Genomic DNA, 20,275 nt, shown 5'->3' with positions numbered 1-20,275 from the left:
ATAGTTCATTGTTTACGAATAAACCTCGATCCATGGAATAAACACAGCCTATTGTTTTCTTCTGGGATTTTTCCCTCTTCACATGCTGCACCAATCAGCGTTCACCTACGTCATTATTTTTGTGAACAGCACCGCCAAACGACTAGGGGGAGATATAACATTCATCGTAGTTGGTTCAACTGCGAAAACACTGGTGTGAATGCGAACCGAACCAGTTGAAATTAGCAACATTGTAACAACTTTTGGGTCCAAACGAACCACTCTAACGGACTAACAGGTGTGAAAGCACCCTAAATGTCAACATGAGTAAAGCTCCTGCCCGGCATGATTGATGGCATTGAAACTGAGAATGCAAGATTTTTCTTAACCAAATGATTGGGTCAGTAGGAGCCGACGGCAGCACAAACAACTGAAGAAAAATCATAGGAGACACTTTACATCTAGTAACTTCTGTCCTGCTCTCTGTGCTCATATAAGTTATATTTTAATACAACCGACTCCCAGTGAAGTTGATTTCATTCACGTTTGTCTGTTTCTGTTGTCAGACAACAGAGTATGAAATAGTGACTGAAACGTGACTCATTATGACCACGTGTTAACTCCTGCACCTGTAATATTTTCCTTATTTTACAACGCCATCCAATGCACTCACCACACACAGGTTCAAAACTAAAGCTGTGCTGTGAATTCAGCTGTATTTTCATAGAGTTTGAATCTACTCTCAAAGTTGGAGAACAATTACACAAAAAGAACACATTTTTCAAGCTCCTCACTGCCGGTAAAATATGTCAATGTTGCACTATTGATTTAAATGATGATCTTCTTTTATATTCTTATTTCCAGTCAAACTCTGCAGTTTTGCGCTTTAATACGCAAACTTTTGTTTGCATTTGGCACTCTGTTGCATTATACAGTCACATATAGGTTGTCAAAATGCAGTAAACTTAAATAAAATGGTCATTTTGTTGCTTTAGAGGACAGCTTATTGTTTGGATTAACCGAGTCATTGGTAAAATGGTTGTCAACCGTACAAGTTGTTTAATTGTTCTCATTGAGCACAAAATGCAAGAGAATAGATTAAATTAATCAACAGATTAACTGGTAATCATTAGTTGCAGGTACAGTAATTGTACACAAGCATCAGTTTTAATGAAACACATTTTGTTAATCTCTCGCCAGAATAAGCGAACACACTGTAAGCTGAAGGGACTTTGCTCACGTTTTTCCTCTAAGTGGACATTTGGTCTTCCTGGTGTTTAAGTACATACAGTGTGAGATTGGATGGCAATTTTGCTGCTTTTTCCTGCGTCCGTTGATTGGCAGCGTGCCGTGTGCTGTGTGTGTTGGGGTCCAGGAGAATGTTAATGATGTATGAGCAGCAAGCAGGCCGGGGAGAAAGCGATCTGATGGTGTTGCGTGAGTGACATTGCTTTCCATAAATAGACCCTGTGTGCATGACAGACAGACAGACAGACAGTCAGACAGGCAGGCAGGGAGGCAGGCAGGCAGGCAGGCAGGGACACAGGATGGGCAGAGGAGAGACAGGGGAAAGAAAGAGAGGATGGATGGCTGCTGTATTTTCCATCTTCCATCCCTGCTTAGTTCAGCTAATCTGAGCAAAGCAGGCAAAGGTGAGGAAAAGAAACGTGCATAAAAATAAAGGTGCCAACAGCAGAACCTGCACAGTGCACAAAAACACTGAGACAAAATGCTCCAAAAACTTTACATCGAATTTCCTCAAGTCGAGCTGCAACCAGAAGAGCAGCATCTTTCAACCCGAGCCAGAAGTAAAACCACACGCGTTGCTTTCTGCAGGTAGCTGACATCCGTTCCTCGGTGAACTAATGGTTGCAGTCCACGCTGAAAGTGCACTTTTCTGCAATGCATTTATTCATTCAAAACGAAGGGGGAAGCAGATTTTCTCCCTCTCTTTCTCTCGCGTTTGTTGTTGAGATTTTACTCATTTTCTCCTCGCGCTTCTCTCGCTGAAGGTGAGGTCAGTGGAGTGGACAACGACGCAGAATCGTGAATGGATTATGTCTTTGAATTTTCTCAGCGCTGGAGTCATTCCTCTTCTAAACTCGCGGTCACTTCTCCTCTCCCACCTTCTCCTTTTGTACTGCTGGCATCCTTCTCCATGACATTTCCTCACTTTCTTCGTTTCCCTTGTCTTTGAAACTATTATTTTCTCACACACCGCCTCGGTGGCACATGCTTACTCACAGACTCCTGTGTGTGTGTGTGTGTGTGTGTGTGTGTGTGTGTGTGTGTGTGTGTGTGTGTGTGTGTGTGTGTGTGTGTGTGTGTGTGTGTGTGTGTGTGTGTGTGTGAACTGTTCACGTGTGAATGTGTTGCTGCAGAAATTTTTCCCACTTGCACTGGCACGGTAATTAACATAGGTGACCCCAACACGGTTATTGGCTCCAGTCCTGGGAGAGAGGGATGAGGGGCAAAGGAGGGACAGTGGAGGGGGAAAAATGGAGGTGGAAGGAGAAAGAGGAGGGGGTAATGTGGAGCTCCTGCAGTGGGGGAAAAAAAGGGAAAAAGGTATCCAAAGAGAGGGACATGATTTAGGCGAGAAGAAAGAGAAAAGTGTCTGTGGGGTATACATTTGGTGTATAATCCTCCCCCTCTCAGCAAAAGTCCATCCCTGCTGCATCATGGCCCTCTGGGGAGGACAAGCAAAAGGGGAGATGACGGGGGAGGAGAAAGAGGGAGGAGAGGCTGCAAAGAGAGACAGAGTTAATGACAGGGAGGAGGGAAAAAAGGCAGCCGAGAGTAGAGGAGAGGACAGGACACCGAGATGTCAGGGAAGTCAAATTATTTCCAAAAAAATGATAAAAATGTGCTCCTTAGAGGTCCATCAAAAATCCGTCTGTGTTTACCTTATTCTGTAATCTACACGTGGTGACTCAAAGAAAACTTAATGCACTCCATTAAGTCTAGTCGGGGTGGGGCAGCCGCTCTTTCTGCTAAACTGGAATTCTTCCTCTTGCCAAATAAGAAGAAGGAAAAAAGAGGGATCCTGAGTCAAAGGCTGTGTGTTTTACTGCAGGTAATTGCAGCTCTTCGGGGACAAACACCAAAAAAAAACAACAACAAGAGGATTAGGTTTGATTACACATTTAAGAACAAGCAACGCAGGTATCAAAGACCGAATTTAAGAACCTGTTCAAAGCTGACACATGGCGGGCACATGGCGAATTAGGGAGACATCTGCGCTCGGTAATTTATTTATCAAAGGAAGGGCTGATCTCGGGATTCATTCTGGTCAGTTTTATTACAAAGACACAGATAAACAAGGTGCTTCAGAATGTGAATGGAAGGCAGAAATGATCGAAGAATAGCGTCTGAGATGTTATTTATTATGTGAGGGTCAAATGTCAAGTCCAGGGGTTTGGTTGAGGGTCATGGTTACAGGATGCAGACTTCTGGATTAGATCCTGGACGACTGCAGAACAGAAAGATTATTACGTAGCTGTTGTGTGGCTGTTTTTGGGCACAATGCAGCACACATATTGTTACAAACATAATAGTGTTCGACCGCTTTGACCACTGGACAAAAGACGCCAGCAGATTGTGTATAAAACATCTCTGTGAAATGCTTTAATCTGTCCCTTTTCCTTCTGCAATATCTGAAATAGAAGATTCAAAATGACAGACGCCAAAGGACCCAGATTAGAACGCACGGACAAAACTTTCCTGTCTGAACTGAAGCCATTAAGAAGAGGGGCCGTCTTTTTCTTTTATCTTTATTACTTGAGAGGACGGCGACAAAAGTGATACCTGACAATTCCCCTTGAATGACAGACACCTAAGAGTCTTCTGTGTCCGTCGTGTTTGTTCAAACATGTTGATAAGAGTCGCTATGGTTAAACAGAGATTTGAATGTGGCCTTTGTCTCCCGCTGTGCATGCTTCGTCCATATCGACAGCGTGTTTCCGATATCGTGCATTTTATCAGTTTGGAGACGGACGTGGGAACTCGCTTTAAAACACACAATACTGAACGCTTTGGTGAAACTTTGCTGGAAAGTTAAAAATTACTCCTTTTACCTGAGGAGCAGAAGATCGGGCTTATTGTGCAGAAGTTTGAGGCGCTAATAACAAACTGAGGATTGACTACATTCATGCTAAGAGCAAGACTGAATGAAACCGGTTTAGTTTGACCTGATTTTGTGTGTAAACCAAACCCAACACTCAACAGTAGATTGATCTGAGCATCTTGGTTCATTGGTGGATTTGTGTTGCTTCATTGTCCTCCCAGTCTGACTCCATAATTGTTGCTGTGGGGTATCAAGGCTCCTTGTTCTTTCTGTAGATGGAGATACCTTTTTCTGACTCTGGATGTATGCTTAGAGTCTTGCAGATTGAATTTGGCACCGATCAGACGCCCTCCTTCACATCTGGTGTGTAAAACCTTACACAGCAGCGTATGTATGAATCATTTGGTACCATCCTAACATGTTTAAATGGCTGTCAGCGTTTCATGGCTGTCCTCGGGGGAGAAAACACCCCTGATAACGTGTTCCCATCTCTGAGCTGACATGTTGCCATGCTATATACCATGAGCTAGCAGGAGACCTACTGCTGCCACCGCCGCTCTCTCTGGAATGTTAGCGAGGAATGACAATGAGTGTGCATTCAGTGTGTGTGTGTGTGTGTGTGTGTGTGGTGCTGTTCCTCCTGGCTTTGTTTGTTGTGTTCAGTGATGCAGACTGCTTTGTGTTCTCGCTCTCTGTTTGTGTGTGTGTGTGTGTGTGTGTCCGGTGTTTTGATGGCAGTTACACACTGCCCTCTAGTGTTAGCAGCGATAAACAAGAGAGAATGAAAACCCCCTCAGAAGACTGGTGCTCTTCCACCTCTTTCTCTCTCTCTCTGTTAGTGGTCCATCAGGGGCAGCGGTGTGGGTCTTCCTTAAGCTGAAATGAGTGGTGAGGAGGCGAGGGGGTTGTGTTGATGGGTTTGTGGTACTGTGCCAAGCTGTTATCTCCTTAGCCGGGTAGAAAATGATTTTATTAATTGCTTCATTTAACGCTCCCCGTGTCCCCCTCCTTCTTCGCCTCTCCTACACAAACACACAAACAACAGCGTGCAGTGGCACACACCCCAACACAGCTACTTTTCAAACTCGCCCCGTGCACACCTCTGTGACAGTTGAAATGTTCCCTCTCTCTCCTCGCTCTGCAGGGACCTGTAGAGAGAACAGTACAGCCATAAAGGCCATATGCTGGCCCATTCAGATGTAATAGCAGGAAGGCCTGGGGAGGCCCAGCCAAAGGAGCTACGCTCCATTATGGCACATTACAGAGAAGAACAAGAGAGCAGCTCTGTGCATGTTTGTGTGTGTGTGTGTGTGTGTGTGTGTGTGTGTCGAGCACACAGAGGTTGTGTACTACCTACACTGCAGGAATAAAAATATGTTCACACATTAGGTTCAGACTATGGTGAGGTTTAGGGTGAGGCATGCTGTGCTTATGGTTACTGTCAGGATAAGGCTCTGAAAGATGAGTGTGAGTCAGTGCAGTGTCCTCCTAAGTGACTAAAACAAGGTTGTGTGTTTGTGTGGAGGAGAACCAGACTGCTGCAGCTGGATCAGTGCAGTCAGACCCGCAGGGGTGTCTTGTTAGACACTCACACACACACACACACACACACACACACACACACACACACACACACACACACACACACACACACACACACACACACACACACACACACACACACACACACACACAGACTGGCTCGGCAACAACAATAACCTCTGAGGTCAGACAGAGCCAGCGCTGCATTAGCCCCAGTGTGAACCTGCTGAGAGACAGAGCGAGCCAGTACAGCTGGTGTTAACCACCCAAAACATACACCCAGAGTGGCAGAAAACCACAGTGGCACTGCTACAAACGTCACCGCTGTGCCAACACATCAAGAGTACACTGTATGTACAACTAAATAAACATTTCCAGATCGCTGAATAGATTATTGACCAGCTGCCTGTTGTGTGGCTGGTTAATAAGTGGCCTTAGTGAAACCTTGACTGCTTCTCAGATGAGCTGGTCTCATGACAACGAGGTGAATAGAATCATTGCATAAAGAAAAGTAAACTGCCATGTCTCAATAGGACGGGAAGCACCTGCGTCTGCTGTTGCTGCTGCTGCTGCTCAGCTCCACACTCGTGTCTTTTTAGAAAGTGTTGCAAGACCATGAGCAAGTACTCCTGCTTGTGAGCAATATTGTTTTCATGCTTATGTACAAGCTCATCTCTCCTGCCAAAATCTGTGCTCCTGTATGGCGTGCCTGGCAGCGCAGCGACTCTATCTGTGCCTGTGGGAACGCACTTGTTTCGAGCTGTCAGTCAGGCATGTTTATTTTCCCACCGTAGCAGCACCCACAGGTTCCTGGTGCTCGGCTCAGTCGGTGCGCCACCATCCCAGCCATGCCAGCAGAGCAGTCGCACAGGGAGGGAACAGAGTGAGGGGCGGAGCTGGGGGGGGGGGGGGGGGGACTCCTGCACAGGAACATGTGCCTTTATAAACATGAGGCATTCACTTTGGTGGAGAGTGGCACCTCTCTCGATGGGGACAATAATTGTTGTTATAACTTTAGTGTCAGTAGTTCTATCAGAGCAGCAGCAAGAACAATGCAAACTGAGTCCATCTGCACTGAGATACTTGCAGTGAATGAATATGCTGAAAGCAGCACATGTTCTGCAGGTTTTCACCAGAACTGTCTCATTTTGTCCAAACAAAACCATTACCTTTAGATGAATATTTAAAATATTGTATCCGTGTAGATTCTCAGTCGTCCACATCTTAGTAATCCTCAGAGCTTTAGTAGAAACCCACTTAAGAAGCCTCTTGGATGAAAACATCTCTAAGAACCCAAAGGGTCCAGTTGCTTTTTGCTCAGGCTCCTTGGATATTGTAGTACAAATTCTGCCGTCGAGTAATTTATTGCTGCTTGTATTGGTGGTTGTCGCTTCTCCGATGTGAATATTTATAGTTTTCTGCACACATCACATCAGAACTGTGCAAGATGTAATGGATATATTGACTTATATTTATTAATTTTCTTTATAGAGTAAACAGTTACTTGCAAAAGCCAATATATGATGTTAAATGAATAATATAAAAAAATCATTAGTTTTGGGTTAAGTGTGTGTGTAGACATGGATCTCTTTCTGCACATTTGCTTGAACATGTGCCTTTATTAAAAGTGATGCTTGCACGAAGAGTCATGCTTCTCTACACAGATACGTGTGTTCTGCTTCAAGTTAATCCAACAGAAACTTGCGCCAACAGATTACTGACAATATTTGTCAGTAATTTAAGTGTTGAATTTTAGAACTCACGTCTTTGGCGACTCCTCATTGCTGTAGCAACAAGAGCAGTACAAACTGATCTAATCTGCATGGAGACACTTACAGGACATGAACCTTCTGCATGCTTTTCCCAAAACTGTCTCAGTTTCTACAAACAAAACTTCTACCATCAGATTGTTTGTTAGATATTATAGTATAAATTCTCCAGTAGAGTAATTTATTGTCAAATGTTGACGGTTGCAGCTTCTTTGATGATGCGTGAATATTGGCAGCATTTTAGAGTAAACAATTAGCTGGAAAAGCCAATATATGATGTTAAATGTTAAATTAATAACGGAGGAAATCTTTAGTATTCGGCCAAGTGTGTGTATGTGAACATGCACCTCTTTCTGCATATTTGCTTCAGCATGTAACAACAGAAACTCATGTCAACAAAGTGGTGACAATACTTGTATTCAATCAATGTGTCGAATTTCAGAACTCACGTCTTTAACAACTTCTGAGTATCAAAAAGTTGTTGCAGCAACACGACCAAAGCAAACTGATCTAATCTGCATGGAGACGCTTCCAGGACATGAATCTTCTGCATACTTTCAACCAAGCCGTCTCATTTTCTACAAACAAAGCTTCCACCATCAGATTATTACTTTTCAAAGTATCGCAGTACAAATTCTAAAATAAATAAATTCAAAATACACATGTTGGTAGACTTAGTCTTAGACTTGGATGACTTTATTAATTCTATGTTGTCTTATTAAACATAAGACAATATACGCATGTTATATTCTGTAAAGTGTCCGGTATGTAAAGTGATTTAATCTGCAGCCAGAGTGATAGAGTCCTTTTGTGATCAGTCAGACTCATTGAAAAGTCTTACTGCTGTGGGGAGGAATGACCTCCTGTACCATTCCTTAAAGTAGTGGGGGTTGTATCGGTCTGTTGCTGAAGCTGCTCATCAGATCGTCCGCAATTTCATGGAGGGGGTGGGGGGTGTTGTCTATGATGTCCTGTGGTTTGCTCAGCATCTTCTGCTCCACCACCTCCTCCAGGGTGACAAACTGACAGCCAGCAAATGTTGGTAGTTGTAGCTTCTCCCATGTGAAGATTAGCAGCTATCTTGTACCCACCATGGAAAGACTGTGAAATGTATGGAGTGTATTTACCTAGAGTATTAGATTTTTTTTTTTCCCCATTTTATAGAATAAACAATTACTTGGAAAAATCAATATGTGATGGTAAATGTTAAATCAATAGCGTAAAACATCATTAATTGTGGGTCTCGTGTGTGAACAATGTGTATCTGTGTGTGTGTGTGTGTGTGTGTGTCTGCAGTGTTGTATTGCACATAGGTAATCCCCTAATCCTTCACCTTTTCACAGTGATGTTAGATACACATCTGTTAAAGTAGTGCCCACCTTCACACTGCACATGCACAAACATAATCAAACCACCACCACACACACGCTCCACACACACACACACAGAGGAAGATCCTGCTGTCACCTGGGAGATCATATTTGCCCTCATCTCCGCTCACATGCTCGCACACACCTGTAGTGTTACCTGATAGTGCAGTGCTTGGCAGACCGGTAGATAAGCCTGGTCTGGCAGTGGGTGGTCCTCTTCCTCCGTATTGATGTTCAGGTAGTAATAGATCTCTGCTGGAGCTGCCAGAGTCACTTGAGGTAACTGTAGGAAGAGACAAGGAGGTCAGAGTTTGCACTTTAAAGCAAATTTATTACACTTTAATGCAACGCTGGGTTTGTTCGTGGAAGATTAACTTAGGAAGAAGTTTCGGTTCAGTCGCTCTGGAACTGCAGCTCACACACCAGCCTTCAGTTCAGACTTGATTTTAATGATGGAATAATTTCAATGTGAGACTTGTTCCTCTATTTTATCGACACACTGATGATGTTTGATTGGGTTTTTAATGTTTGGGGATTCTTTGTAGCGTGAAAGTGAGCATCGGAATTAAGCTTGCTTTGGCCCTTGATTCTCTCCTGGATCCAGATCAAGTATCAGAATTTTAGGAAAATAACACTCAGTTTGAAAATACCCTGAATTATATTTTGGCAACTGCGTTTTAATTGAATGCCGATTGCGGCCCAGTTGGTGAATTGATCTGACCTCACCCTGGCGATGAACATTTCCTCTACATGAAAATCAATGTGGCCCTTTGGAAATGTTTCAAATCTTATTACCTGACTTCCTTGTTGCTGGATTGTGTTCACTTTTGGGCTTTCAGATTTTGACCGATAAGGTTCAGAAGCAGCTGCTTTGCTGAATATGAGCTTATTATTCCAGCAGTGCCATCCCATCAGAGTTTGGTTTCTTCCCTCCGTCTTCACAGCTTTTCAGCGTCGGTAATCTTCTGTCTTTCTTAGCAGCCACTCATTTACTTTGTCTCTCCTCAGTGTCACACCAGTCAGGTATCATTCATCTGCTAAGAGCCTGAGTGGTGGTTGGAGTGTTTTTAATTGCTTCATAGTGTTGTTTTTGAAGAGAGTTGAATTGAATCTTACATACCAACAAACTCAGAACAATCGACTCAATGCGCCTCAATTGCTCTACGCTTGATGTTGATTCTCTGTGGGATTGGAAGCGTTACTGTCAACTATTTATTATTTAGATATGGATATAGATATCTATCCAACCATTATCTGGACACCGCTTGATCCTCATTAGTTTTGCGGGTTGGCTGGATTCTATCCCAGCTGTCTTATGTCGATTAACTATTTGATTATTTGTTTTACCACCATTTAGAGCATTTTTTGCCCCCAGCTGTTGCAGTACTGAAAAAATGGTACATTTTACTCGTGGTATTTTTAATTGGTTTACACGCTTTTCCTTAATGTCTTCTACACGCTCTTAGACAACACAACCTGCAGCTCAGCCCAGTTCAGTCACAAAATCTCTCATTTTTTGCCAGTAGACCGTTGGTTGCAGCTGAGAAACTCATGGCATCTCAGTTGCACTAATGAATACAGAATTTTTTAGTTTTTACTGAATCTATTTAGTGCAGTTGGTATATTTTTGGCATTTTTGTTTAAGTAAGACATATCAAATAAACAGATAGCTTAGATTTGGATAAAGATTGTGACCAAACAGCACGTCACAGATCATTAAAAATCTGACAAATCTTTACGTTTTTACAATTTTTGGCTCTGATAAATGGTGTAATGTTGCCATTTTTTGGCATTTTACGGCTTCTCAGTTGCACCAAGGACCACAAATATTTAGTTTTTCACAGAATCTGCTTAGTGCAGTTGGTTTATTATTGTCAAATTTTAAAATAAGGCATGCAGAATAAAGCAAATATAATGAAGTATAAAGATTTTGTGCTACACTTAGGCTTCATGAAAGAACAGTATCTTGTAGATGAGCAGTTCATGGTCCATCGACAAGTTGAAAATCCAGTGATTCAGATCAGACAGGTTCAGACAGGTTGTGTTTTGTGGTTCGGAGGGTTCAGCTTGAATTTGAAGATGAATCTGATGTTCATTGAGCTGATTATGCCAGCTGCTTTTTAACATGACCAGCATTTTCTGTCATTTCAGCTTGATTTAAGATTTAGATGTATCGAAGCATTTATCCAATCATGTGATAGTTTAAAATGTTGGACATGCATTGAACTATAGTGATATGTTTAATGAACATATTTTTGACAGAGCAGACTACACATAACACATCGGGCAGTGCAGAGGAGGAGTATAACAGACTTAGATACATGAACATTTCTACCCTAAAACCAACCCAGACAGTGCATCGCCCATCTATAACACTTCAATATGAGACATAACCACAGACAAAACGAAACAAACATTCCAGTGGACACATGAAGTTGTATTTTTTTATTTTATTTTTTTTGAAAAAGTGCCTTGAGTCATCGCAGCAGGTGCCAGTCTGTATCAGGTGCCAGAGCAAATTTAGTCAGACGTTTCCTCCATCGAGGCTACAAAGAAGCTCCAGACAAAAAATATTTTCTCTTCTTATTACTCTGTATGTACTCGTTCAAATCCAACCATTTTATACCATTAAAGGTCCATGTATTCCAAAAAAACAACATGGAAAAGATGATTTCCAACGTCTCAGTATTATTCTAGCTGATTATGCTTGATTTTGGTGATTTTTGGATTTTGTGCATCACAAGATCCGGCCAAATGTTGACACTAAATAGAGATTTCCAGTAATGACACAGTTCCAGTCACTTGTGTCAAATTGGGTTGGAGGTGAAGATCTAAGGATGGAAGTTTTACGTTTGGGCAATAAACCGGAGCCAAAGTTGGGATTTTTTTTGCAGTCAGTTCTGGTGAACCGACCCTTTAAATGCAGTGCTTTGTTGTCTTTGTACATTCTTGTAGCACTTTATTGACATCTTTATATCTTTTCTTCACCAGGGTCCTCCAGGATCTCAGCCTTCCCCTCACACGCAGCCTCCCCCACACAATCCCAGCAATCCCATGATGGGACCTCATGGACAGGTAAGAAAGAAGCATCTGCACCATCCTGCGTAGTTCTGTCTGTAAGCCCACTGTCGATTTCACTCCTTCACCCCTTCACTCCTTCATTCGCTCAGCGGTGTACACAAACAGCACACGGGTCCCTTGTTGTGCTAACAGGCAGGACAGGCAGCATCCACAATGGTGGAGGGGATGAATAATTTAGCTGTGTTGGCCCAGCTGTAAGGAGCGGAGGTGCATCTGGAGGGCCTCCTCTCTCCCTCTGCCCAGCACTCACCATCTCATAGTCCATCAATAGACCATTAATATTGCAGCACAGCCTGACACTGTGCAGCTCTTCATGCACAAACCCACCACAACATGGTCAAAGAAGGCGGAGAAGAGCCGAGAAGCACAAGAGGCTCGAAAAAGAGAACGGTAGTAAGTCAGTTCTCGCCTCCAGGACTAATTGTAATTATATAACTCGTCCTCCACTTGCCCCAAATGGACACCAAAACATGCAGTATGTAATTACCTCTGTAATGTAGCATCCTGTTGTATTTGTGCTGCTTATCTCTGCGTGGAGATATGAACGTAATTCTGCTGCTCGTGCTCCGTGACCAAAACACGCAACTCTCAACCAATCAGCATTCAAATCGGCACGTTGATGCTTAAATAGTTGGATTTAATTCTTATCATCCGACACTGAATCATGGCTCACTGGGTTGTGGGTATTTGTAGTTTGCAGCGGCATGCTCTCATAGGTAATTCTGAAAACCATCTGTCTGTGGTGCTTTACATTATTCACTAGTTGTGCTCTGGCTCTGTGTCCCGGACAGCTTCTCCTCCTCCTTGTCCCTTCTCTGCTGAAAACATGTGTCTTGTTTCTGTTATGAATCACGCTATCTGGGCAGAATCTTTGTCTGTGTGGTTGCACAGAGACGGTATGAAAATGTCCGGCACCACACACCTTTTAGATGTAGAACGTTTTGTTTCCGCTGCGCCTCCCTTTCATATTCTTCCTCCAGTCCGAGTTTTCATCCTGCTTGTTTTTTGTTTCCGTCTCTCTCTCTTTCTCTAACTCGCACTTATCTGTCCTCCTTTACCTTTATCCTAATGGCTTTTACCACCTGAGGTCTTACTTTCCAAAACTTAATGACAAGCCCCTCCTTCTTGGAAAATTTAACAAAACTACAGCAGGATATTATTATTCAACACAATAGCTCCCCCTGCTGACACACAGGGATAACACTAGAAAGTGGATCAATCGGTTACACTGCTAGAAAGACGGGTTTACTAAACCTTTTGTGCCTTGTTTAACCACCACAGATGAGTAAATGTCACTTCACAGTCTTTCTATGTGGAAATCTGACGGCATCTAAAGAGAAAATTTGCACAGATACATCAAGTTAAGAAAAGCTTAATTTTGGCTAATAGAAATAAGAATATTATTATTACATTATTTATCACGTGTTATCAAGATGTGTGCTTATTTCATTCAAAACATGCAAAAGGACTCTGTACCTCATAAAAACAAACACAAGATTTGGGATTTATACATGGGATGTTATTGGCCCTCTGAGCTCCAAGCAGTTTTTGGATGTTTTTTACTTTTGTCACATTTTTGCTCAATGGGGGCTAATTTCTAATTTGAAATATAAAGTCCCGCACTTCTGTGGAAACACAACAACTGCAGCATGTCTTCTGTGCAGTATGACTTGTTTTTAATTCAATTATGACTATTAGTCAAATAGTTTCGATATTATACTACTTAAATTTTACGTTTATTTTCATACTTGTGCCCTATTTGCTCTGTGAAAAAACAGCCCGAAGTTCAGCCCAGTTTAGCTTGAAAGTCCCTGGACTTTTGTCACTTTGCATTTGACTTACTTATGGTGACTCAGTTCTGCAGAGGAACACAGAATTTTTTGCTTTTTACAGTATCAAATTCATGCAAAGACTTTATTTTTTGCAAAATTTTAAATGAGACATGTAGAATGAAGTTATTTTGATGATAAGATGTGGATGACACATTCTCTCACTCTGATTAATTATATTTTATGGTTCAGAAGGTTAAGTTGATTTTGATGCTTATCCAGTGGAAAATGCCAATGCCATGCTGATACATGTATGCTGTGATATTCTGCAGAATTTTCTATCATGTGCACAGCTTTCTGTCATTTTATCTCCATTCATTTTTTTTTTTACTTTTTTGTTTTCTTGTACAAAGCCTTGTCTCAGAGTGTCATGAACTCATGAACAAACATATTTAAGATGCTGAAGTCCTGGCCTTCACTTAAGAAATTTCCTATTTGTGATCATCCTGAAATACAACACTTTGCTTCCTCTTACCTCTTTGCAGCCATTCATGTCTCCACGGTACCCTGGTGGTCCAAGGCCCTCCCTCCGTATGCCAAATCAGCCTCCTGGGAGCATCCCCGGGTCACAGCCTCTCCTTCCAAACACCCTGGACCCCACCAGACCTCAAGGTACTGACAAACACGGTGATGGTGCTTCAGGAAAGCTTAGATCGCCTTCAGAATGACAACATTTTCTAATCATTATTAATGCTCTAATGCTAATTCTGTCTGTGTTCCACCACAGGGCATCCAAACATGGGAGGTCCAATGAGAATGAATCCCCCCCGAGGTATGGGAGGCATGGGCCCACAGGTAGGTACCACTTATAATGGTGATAAGAGTGAAACTGTCACAGAGAGTGAAGCATAAAGTGCTGTGTACTAAACCAAGTCACGACAGGGGATGGTGTCCTTCAGCATTACCAGCCCACTGTACTCCCACTCTGCAGCTGCCACACAGCCACATTTAGAGCTTGGACTGTCAGTTTATGAGCAAACCCAATGTTTTGTTGCCCTTCATTAAGGGTTCCCATAAAAACCACCATAATGTCAAACCAGCAGCCTATAAACAGCATGGAGATAATTTTTTTCTCCTGCCGAAGAGGAATTTTGGTTCGGCCAACCTCATAACTTTGCCTTTAAATGTCAGAAGCGCTCTGATGATTAGCTTGGCTCCGGCCAGAGCTCACCCACTGCTAACGCCAGTTCTACATGTTAAATCCTGCTTGCCGACTCCCACGTAGGGAGACGAACAGAGGCGGAATACTCAGACGGCAATGAGCGAGTCACCACCGACACATTTTTACCCAAAAACGGTGCCAAAGTTGGCGCCGTTGGTTTCCTTTTTATCACTTTAATTTGTGTTAATGTGATTTATTGTAATACATAAGATGCTTAAACAACAGTGTCCTTTTGAATTACCATTACCAGACAGCTGCTTCATTCTGCACCCAGCAACCTCACACTGCAGCGTCACCTCGCACAAAGACACAAACACACACTCTCTCTCTCTCTCCCCGTGCCCTTCGGCCCCTCTCTGTGCCACCCTGGCTCGGTGACTTTGGCAGCGAGCGTACAAGCAGCTGGTGTGGCATCTGCTCGACAAGTGTAATCGTCTGCTGAACAAAACTCTTCCTCTGAGTGGAGCTGCTCTCTGGCCTGCCCCGCCACTCGCTCACTCAGTCAAACACACACATGCATACCCAAGTACATGCATGTAGCGCCAGCCGAACCCGCCCACTGGGCAGCCATGAAAACATGCACACAAACGCGGAGGCAGCGTGGCCACACAGAGGCGCATTTACAGACACTCACAACATATACAGGCAAACACACACACACACACACAGACACACACAGCTGGCTGCTTGCACACACAGCCCACTCCAAGCAGCCCACACACGGCTCATACATGCACATAATTAAACACTAGTTAGTGGGAGACATGATCGTCGCTGACCTTCATTAAGATTCAACCCTTTAGACGGAGCAGGTGTGAGACTTTGTACTGACGATGTGTTCATCTTTTCGTGCAGAACTACGGCGGAGGGATGAGGCCGCCTCCCAACTCCATGGGGCCAGGAATGCCAGGCATGAACATGTAAGCAGACTGCAAAAGAAGTTTTTGTTTTACCACAAAAAAATGTGGGATTTTTTCCCAACAACCTAGATGTTACTTTTGCGCTTTAGCTGTCACTGCTCAGTTAAAATAATACATAATTCTCAGAAAACTGATAAGATGGATGTACCAAAATCATATATAATCATAAACAAAAACATTATAGTTTGTGAAACTTTAATTCTAAGGCACAGATTGCCATAATATTTATAGTTTTCTCTTGTCTAAATAAGTAAAGGAAAAAATGTGGTGTGCTTACAGCAATAATAATGTTTTTTTTTATACGGCACTGAACTGTTCCTTCTTAGAATTGGCAACAGTGTGAAGAAAAAATTTCTTTTTGAGTGGAAGAAACCTCCAGCAGAATCAGGCTCAAGATCAGTGGCCTCCTAACTTGGCTGGTTGGGATGCGATTAGAAGAAAATGAGCAAATGTGATCAACAAACACTAATGACAGAGAGGAAAAGGCACTAACTGCTGAAGAGAGAAGACACAAAGTTAATGACAAAGTAAAATTAAGTGGGCGTAATATAGAGCAGATACAGAAATAATGAAAAGTGAGAATAAAACTTGAAGTAATGAGATTATTTCAACGAGGGAATTTTTGAAAAGGTGCATTAAAATGAAGTGAAATTTCTTATAAAAGTCAGGATTGGGTCTTAGAATAAAGATATGTTTTAAGAGGAGATTTAAAAGGCCTATCTTGAAGGGCCCTGACTGCAAACGCTCTTTAGTTTTCAATCAGGTGTCCTGAACGGATAAAAGCCTGAGGATTTTAAGCTGCGTACTGGTTCACTTGGCAGTGAAAGGTCAGTGATGTAGCTGGAAGAAAGGCCATGTAGAGCCTTAAAAGTAATCAATAAGATCTTCAACTCATTTCTGAAACGCAGGTGTAAAGTAGCTTAAACAGGAGTGATGTGTTCTGAACAGCCCGAAGTCGATCAATAGATTTTTGGCTAAAACAAGGTAAAGTACCATTGTAATGGGAAAAAAGCATATGAAATTGTGTCTTTAAGCTTATGGACCCTAAGCCGTTTCTGGGACATCGCTCCTGTAACATTTTTCCTCACTGTGGGCTCATTTTTTCCCTGCAATATAAAGTCCTGCACTTCTATGGAAAGAGCACAACCATGGCTAGAAGGAGAGAGAACTTTTTGAAAAAACTTTAGATTACAAGCCGAGTTAGTTGTGGCCACGCAGTTGCCATTGAGAACACACAATTTTTTGTCTTTCTACAGAATCAGATTAATGTAAATTGTCTCTTTGTTGGCAATTTTTCACAGAGACATTTTTAAATGGAGTGCGTTTCAAACTGCACATCACTGATCAGCAGTTCAAGGACCGTCAGAAATTTTAAAAATCAAACAAATCTTTCTGTTTCTGCAGTTTCTGGTTTGGATAAATAATGATGTGGGCTTTTATTTCAAGATTTGGTCATTCAGTTTGTTCAAAAAAGAAAAGTTGATGTTTTTTTTTAATATTTCTAAGATGATTTTAAAAAGCAGAGCTCTACTAACTCCTTTCTTTGCTGATCAAACTTTAAATGTCTACAAAATAAAACCTAAAGATTCCTTGCAACAGATGCAATCCTTTTGAGCAAAAACGAAGAAGTCCAGGCAAGAATGACCTGTGTCTCAGTTTGCTGGTAAACTTTTTGGTATTCAATTTTTTATGCTACATAGGCAATGTTTAAGGGAAGTCCCCATGCCAGGGCTGTTGGGTCTAACAGGAAGGTACAACTGAGTATCATCAGCATAACATGAAAACTAGCTATGAAAAATATGCCCCAGGGGAAGTTTCGGGAAATACGATGTGAACCTAGAATTGACCCCTGAGGCACACCGTACTTCAAGTGTGCTAACGAAGAGGTGTAATTATTGACAGACACATGGCCCACCCTTTTTAAGAGACAAACCACTTCAAGAGTGTGCTGTAGACACGCTCACTGTGCCTCAATCTGTCTATTAAAACACCGTGTTGTGGTTAAGCTGTTCCTGAGGCTGCACTCATGTCCAGCAGCACTAGAAGGGAGCACATGTCTGCATCAGGAGTCACTGGGAAGCTACTGGTGACCTTCAAAAGAGCAATCTCTGTGATGTGGTATTTGCCAGAGCCAAGTCCAAATTTTCAAAACTCGAACTATTTTCCACAGCAGAAAGCAGTTGCTTAGACACTTATTTTTTTCAAGAACTTTAGCAATAAAAGTCAACTTGAGGGTAGGGTGACAGTTCAGAAGGGCCCAGGATTTTTAAAGGTTGTTGCACACATTAACGGAACTGAACCTTTAAAACCAGAGAGGAAACAGAGAACAGTGAAGTACTAAAATACTGAATAAAAACTTGGCCTGTCTAAATGATTTCTGGTCCTAATTGACTCATTTGTCCCCAAAACAATGACTGCAGTCTGTAAGAAAATTAATTTTAAAAAAACTTGATTTTCCTAATTTATAAAGTTTATTAAATTCTAATATGTTGGATTGCATTTGTCTTATTATTACTGAGCAAGCACAACTCCCCTTTAAGAAATGATCAAATATTAGGAATTATTAGAAATTTTTGTACGTTTTTCTCCTACGACCATACACTCACACACTAACACATTTTTTCTCGATTATAAACTAATGACGGGTATTTATCTGAATGTCACTGACTGATGTCAAGAAAAATAACATGTAAACAGTGACAAATCTTCTAATATATTTGTCTTTCTGTCTGTTTTCGTCTTCAGGGGTCCCGGTGGAAGAGGTCCATGGCCAAACCCCAACACCAACTCAGTGAGTCACCTCCTCTAACATCTTTATTCCTACATGACTGAGTGTGTTTACAATAACCGTGTCTCATGTTTTGTTTCACCTCGGGTCTATTCTCTCTCCACAGATAGCTTATTCATCTTCATCTCCAGGCAACTATGTGGTAAGTGTCCCGTCATGAACTCCTGTTCAACCACGGGCCATAAATTACCTGTCATGCTGTGATATCTAACAGGCACGCTGCCATCGAGATGCACTCAGCGCTCATCTCTCTCCTTCTCTTCCTCTCACCCCTCAGGGCCCTCCAGGGGGAGGCGGCCCACCAGGAACTCCCATCATGCCTAGCCCCGGAGGTGAGTTATGCGCTCCAGTTTCCCTTCTGATTTCTACTTTTATCCAGTGTTCACTGAAGGAGGGTCTCTCTAAGAAACATCAGATCTGTTTTCTGTCAGATACATGCTTCTCTTTGGGAGACACACAGAGATAGAACTCTAAACACTTGAAGAATTGAGCTGTGAGGAAGTTTTTCAAAAAATGTAAGACATTTAAAATGCAAAGATATTGCACTTGCTATATTTAAGAATATGCGAGCCGTTGTAGGCAAGAACCACCCCTGTAAAGCTTCTTTCAGGGCAATTTTTGGTGAGAAAAAAAGAACCAAATCTAGGTTAGATACAACCTTTATAAACTGCTAGGCAGAGCTTGATGCTGTTGGGTTAAACTCAGAAAAGACAATAACAACCAGTGTCAGTTTTTTTTCTGCTCTCATGTCCCCTCATCTCATTTCCAAGTTCATACATCCTTGGTTCCTTTCCTTGACTCTTGTCCTCATGTTGCTTAAATCTGACGTGTATCTTTCCTTTGTTTTGTTGAAACCTACCACAGCATTTTCCAATCTCTGCCACATAAGCAGAACAGTGTTCATGTTAACTTACAATGTCCGTTTACTCTGAATTCAATTCACAATGTGGCATTTGCTATGAGAATGTATGCATATTATAAATTTTTGCAAAAAAAGATTTAATTGAGGATGGATCTTTGCATCGTCACTCATTACAGCCGCTTCAATCTTTTGTCCTTGAGATGCATTTTAGGAATTGAGTTGTCCTTTGCAATTTTGCACCAAGATTGATTTCTGGGTCAAGGGCAGGAGAACGGAGGACAGAGGAGACGAGGAAGCTGAAATTAGTAAAATGATATGAGCCTTCAATACCGTGCTCACAATCGCCACCAACAACCTAAAATAAAGACTAACACAACAAACAGCAGCTACGTTGGTTCCGTAAGTTGTCCTGTTGTGCACATACTTTTAGAACTGGAGCAACATCCAATAACTACTAAGAATATTGGAGCCAAGAGTATTGCTACAAACCTATGCTCAAATATTTATTTGTATGCATACTCACACAAAAGCACACCAAAAACTCTGAATATGTCCATTATAGATTCCATTGAAATTGTTTATCTCTGTCCTGAGATATGTAAGTTAAATTTAAATACAGTTTGCTGAACTGCAGTCACTAAGCCTCATAAAAGTCTTTATCACGGTGCTCCTTTTAACAGCTAAACTCTGAATAATTTGTGCTTGCCTGTCTCCTGTGGTCGCCACAGCATTAAAGACAACCAGGTACTACTGGTAAATATTAAATGGATCGGATCTGGAGTAAAAGCAAACTTGATTGGGACATCCTCTGTAACTGTTTTTTGTTGTTGCTTTTGTGCGCTTAGAATTAATGTTGTGGGTGAAGTGGTTGCAAAACTATTACGTCACCTTGTGAGCCCCATGGCTC

The 20,275-nt window shown here is 42.0% G+C and overlaps 1 protein-coding gene across 2 annotated transcripts in view; it reads left to right on the top strand.

The window, feature by feature from the left end:
- ssbp4 (single stranded DNA binding protein 4) overlaps positions 1 to 20,275 on the top strand; it is a 110,636-nt gene that overhangs the window by 83,257 nt on the left and 7,104 nt on the right. For both annotated transcript variants that reach the window (XM_022205825.2, XM_051947068.1), the window contains 7 exons: positions 11,718 to 11,801; positions 14,122 to 14,248; positions 14,364 to 14,431; positions 15,654 to 15,718; positions 18,464 to 18,509; positions 18,613 to 18,648; positions 18,784 to 18,838. In XM_022205825.2, coding sequence (XP_022061517.1) covers positions 11,718 to 11,801; positions 14,122 to 14,248; positions 14,364 to 14,431; positions 15,654 to 15,718; positions 18,464 to 18,509; positions 18,613 to 18,648; positions 18,784 to 18,838 — 481 coding nt within the window. The remainder of the gene's footprint in view (positions 1 to 11,717; positions 11,802 to 14,121; positions 14,249 to 14,363; positions 14,432 to 15,653; positions 15,719 to 18,463; positions 18,510 to 18,612; positions 18,649 to 18,783; positions 18,839 to 20,275) is intronic.

This window comes from Acanthochromis polyacanthus, chromosome 4 (genome assembly GCF_021347895.1).
Source record: "Acanthochromis polyacanthus isolate Apoly-LR-REF ecotype Palm Island chromosome 4, KAUST_Apoly_ChrSc, whole genome shotgun sequence".
Taxonomy (NCBI): Eukaryota; Metazoa; Chordata; class Actinopteri; family Pomacentridae; genus Acanthochromis; species Acanthochromis polyacanthus.
This window is presented reverse-complemented; position numbering and strand designations above follow the sequence as displayed.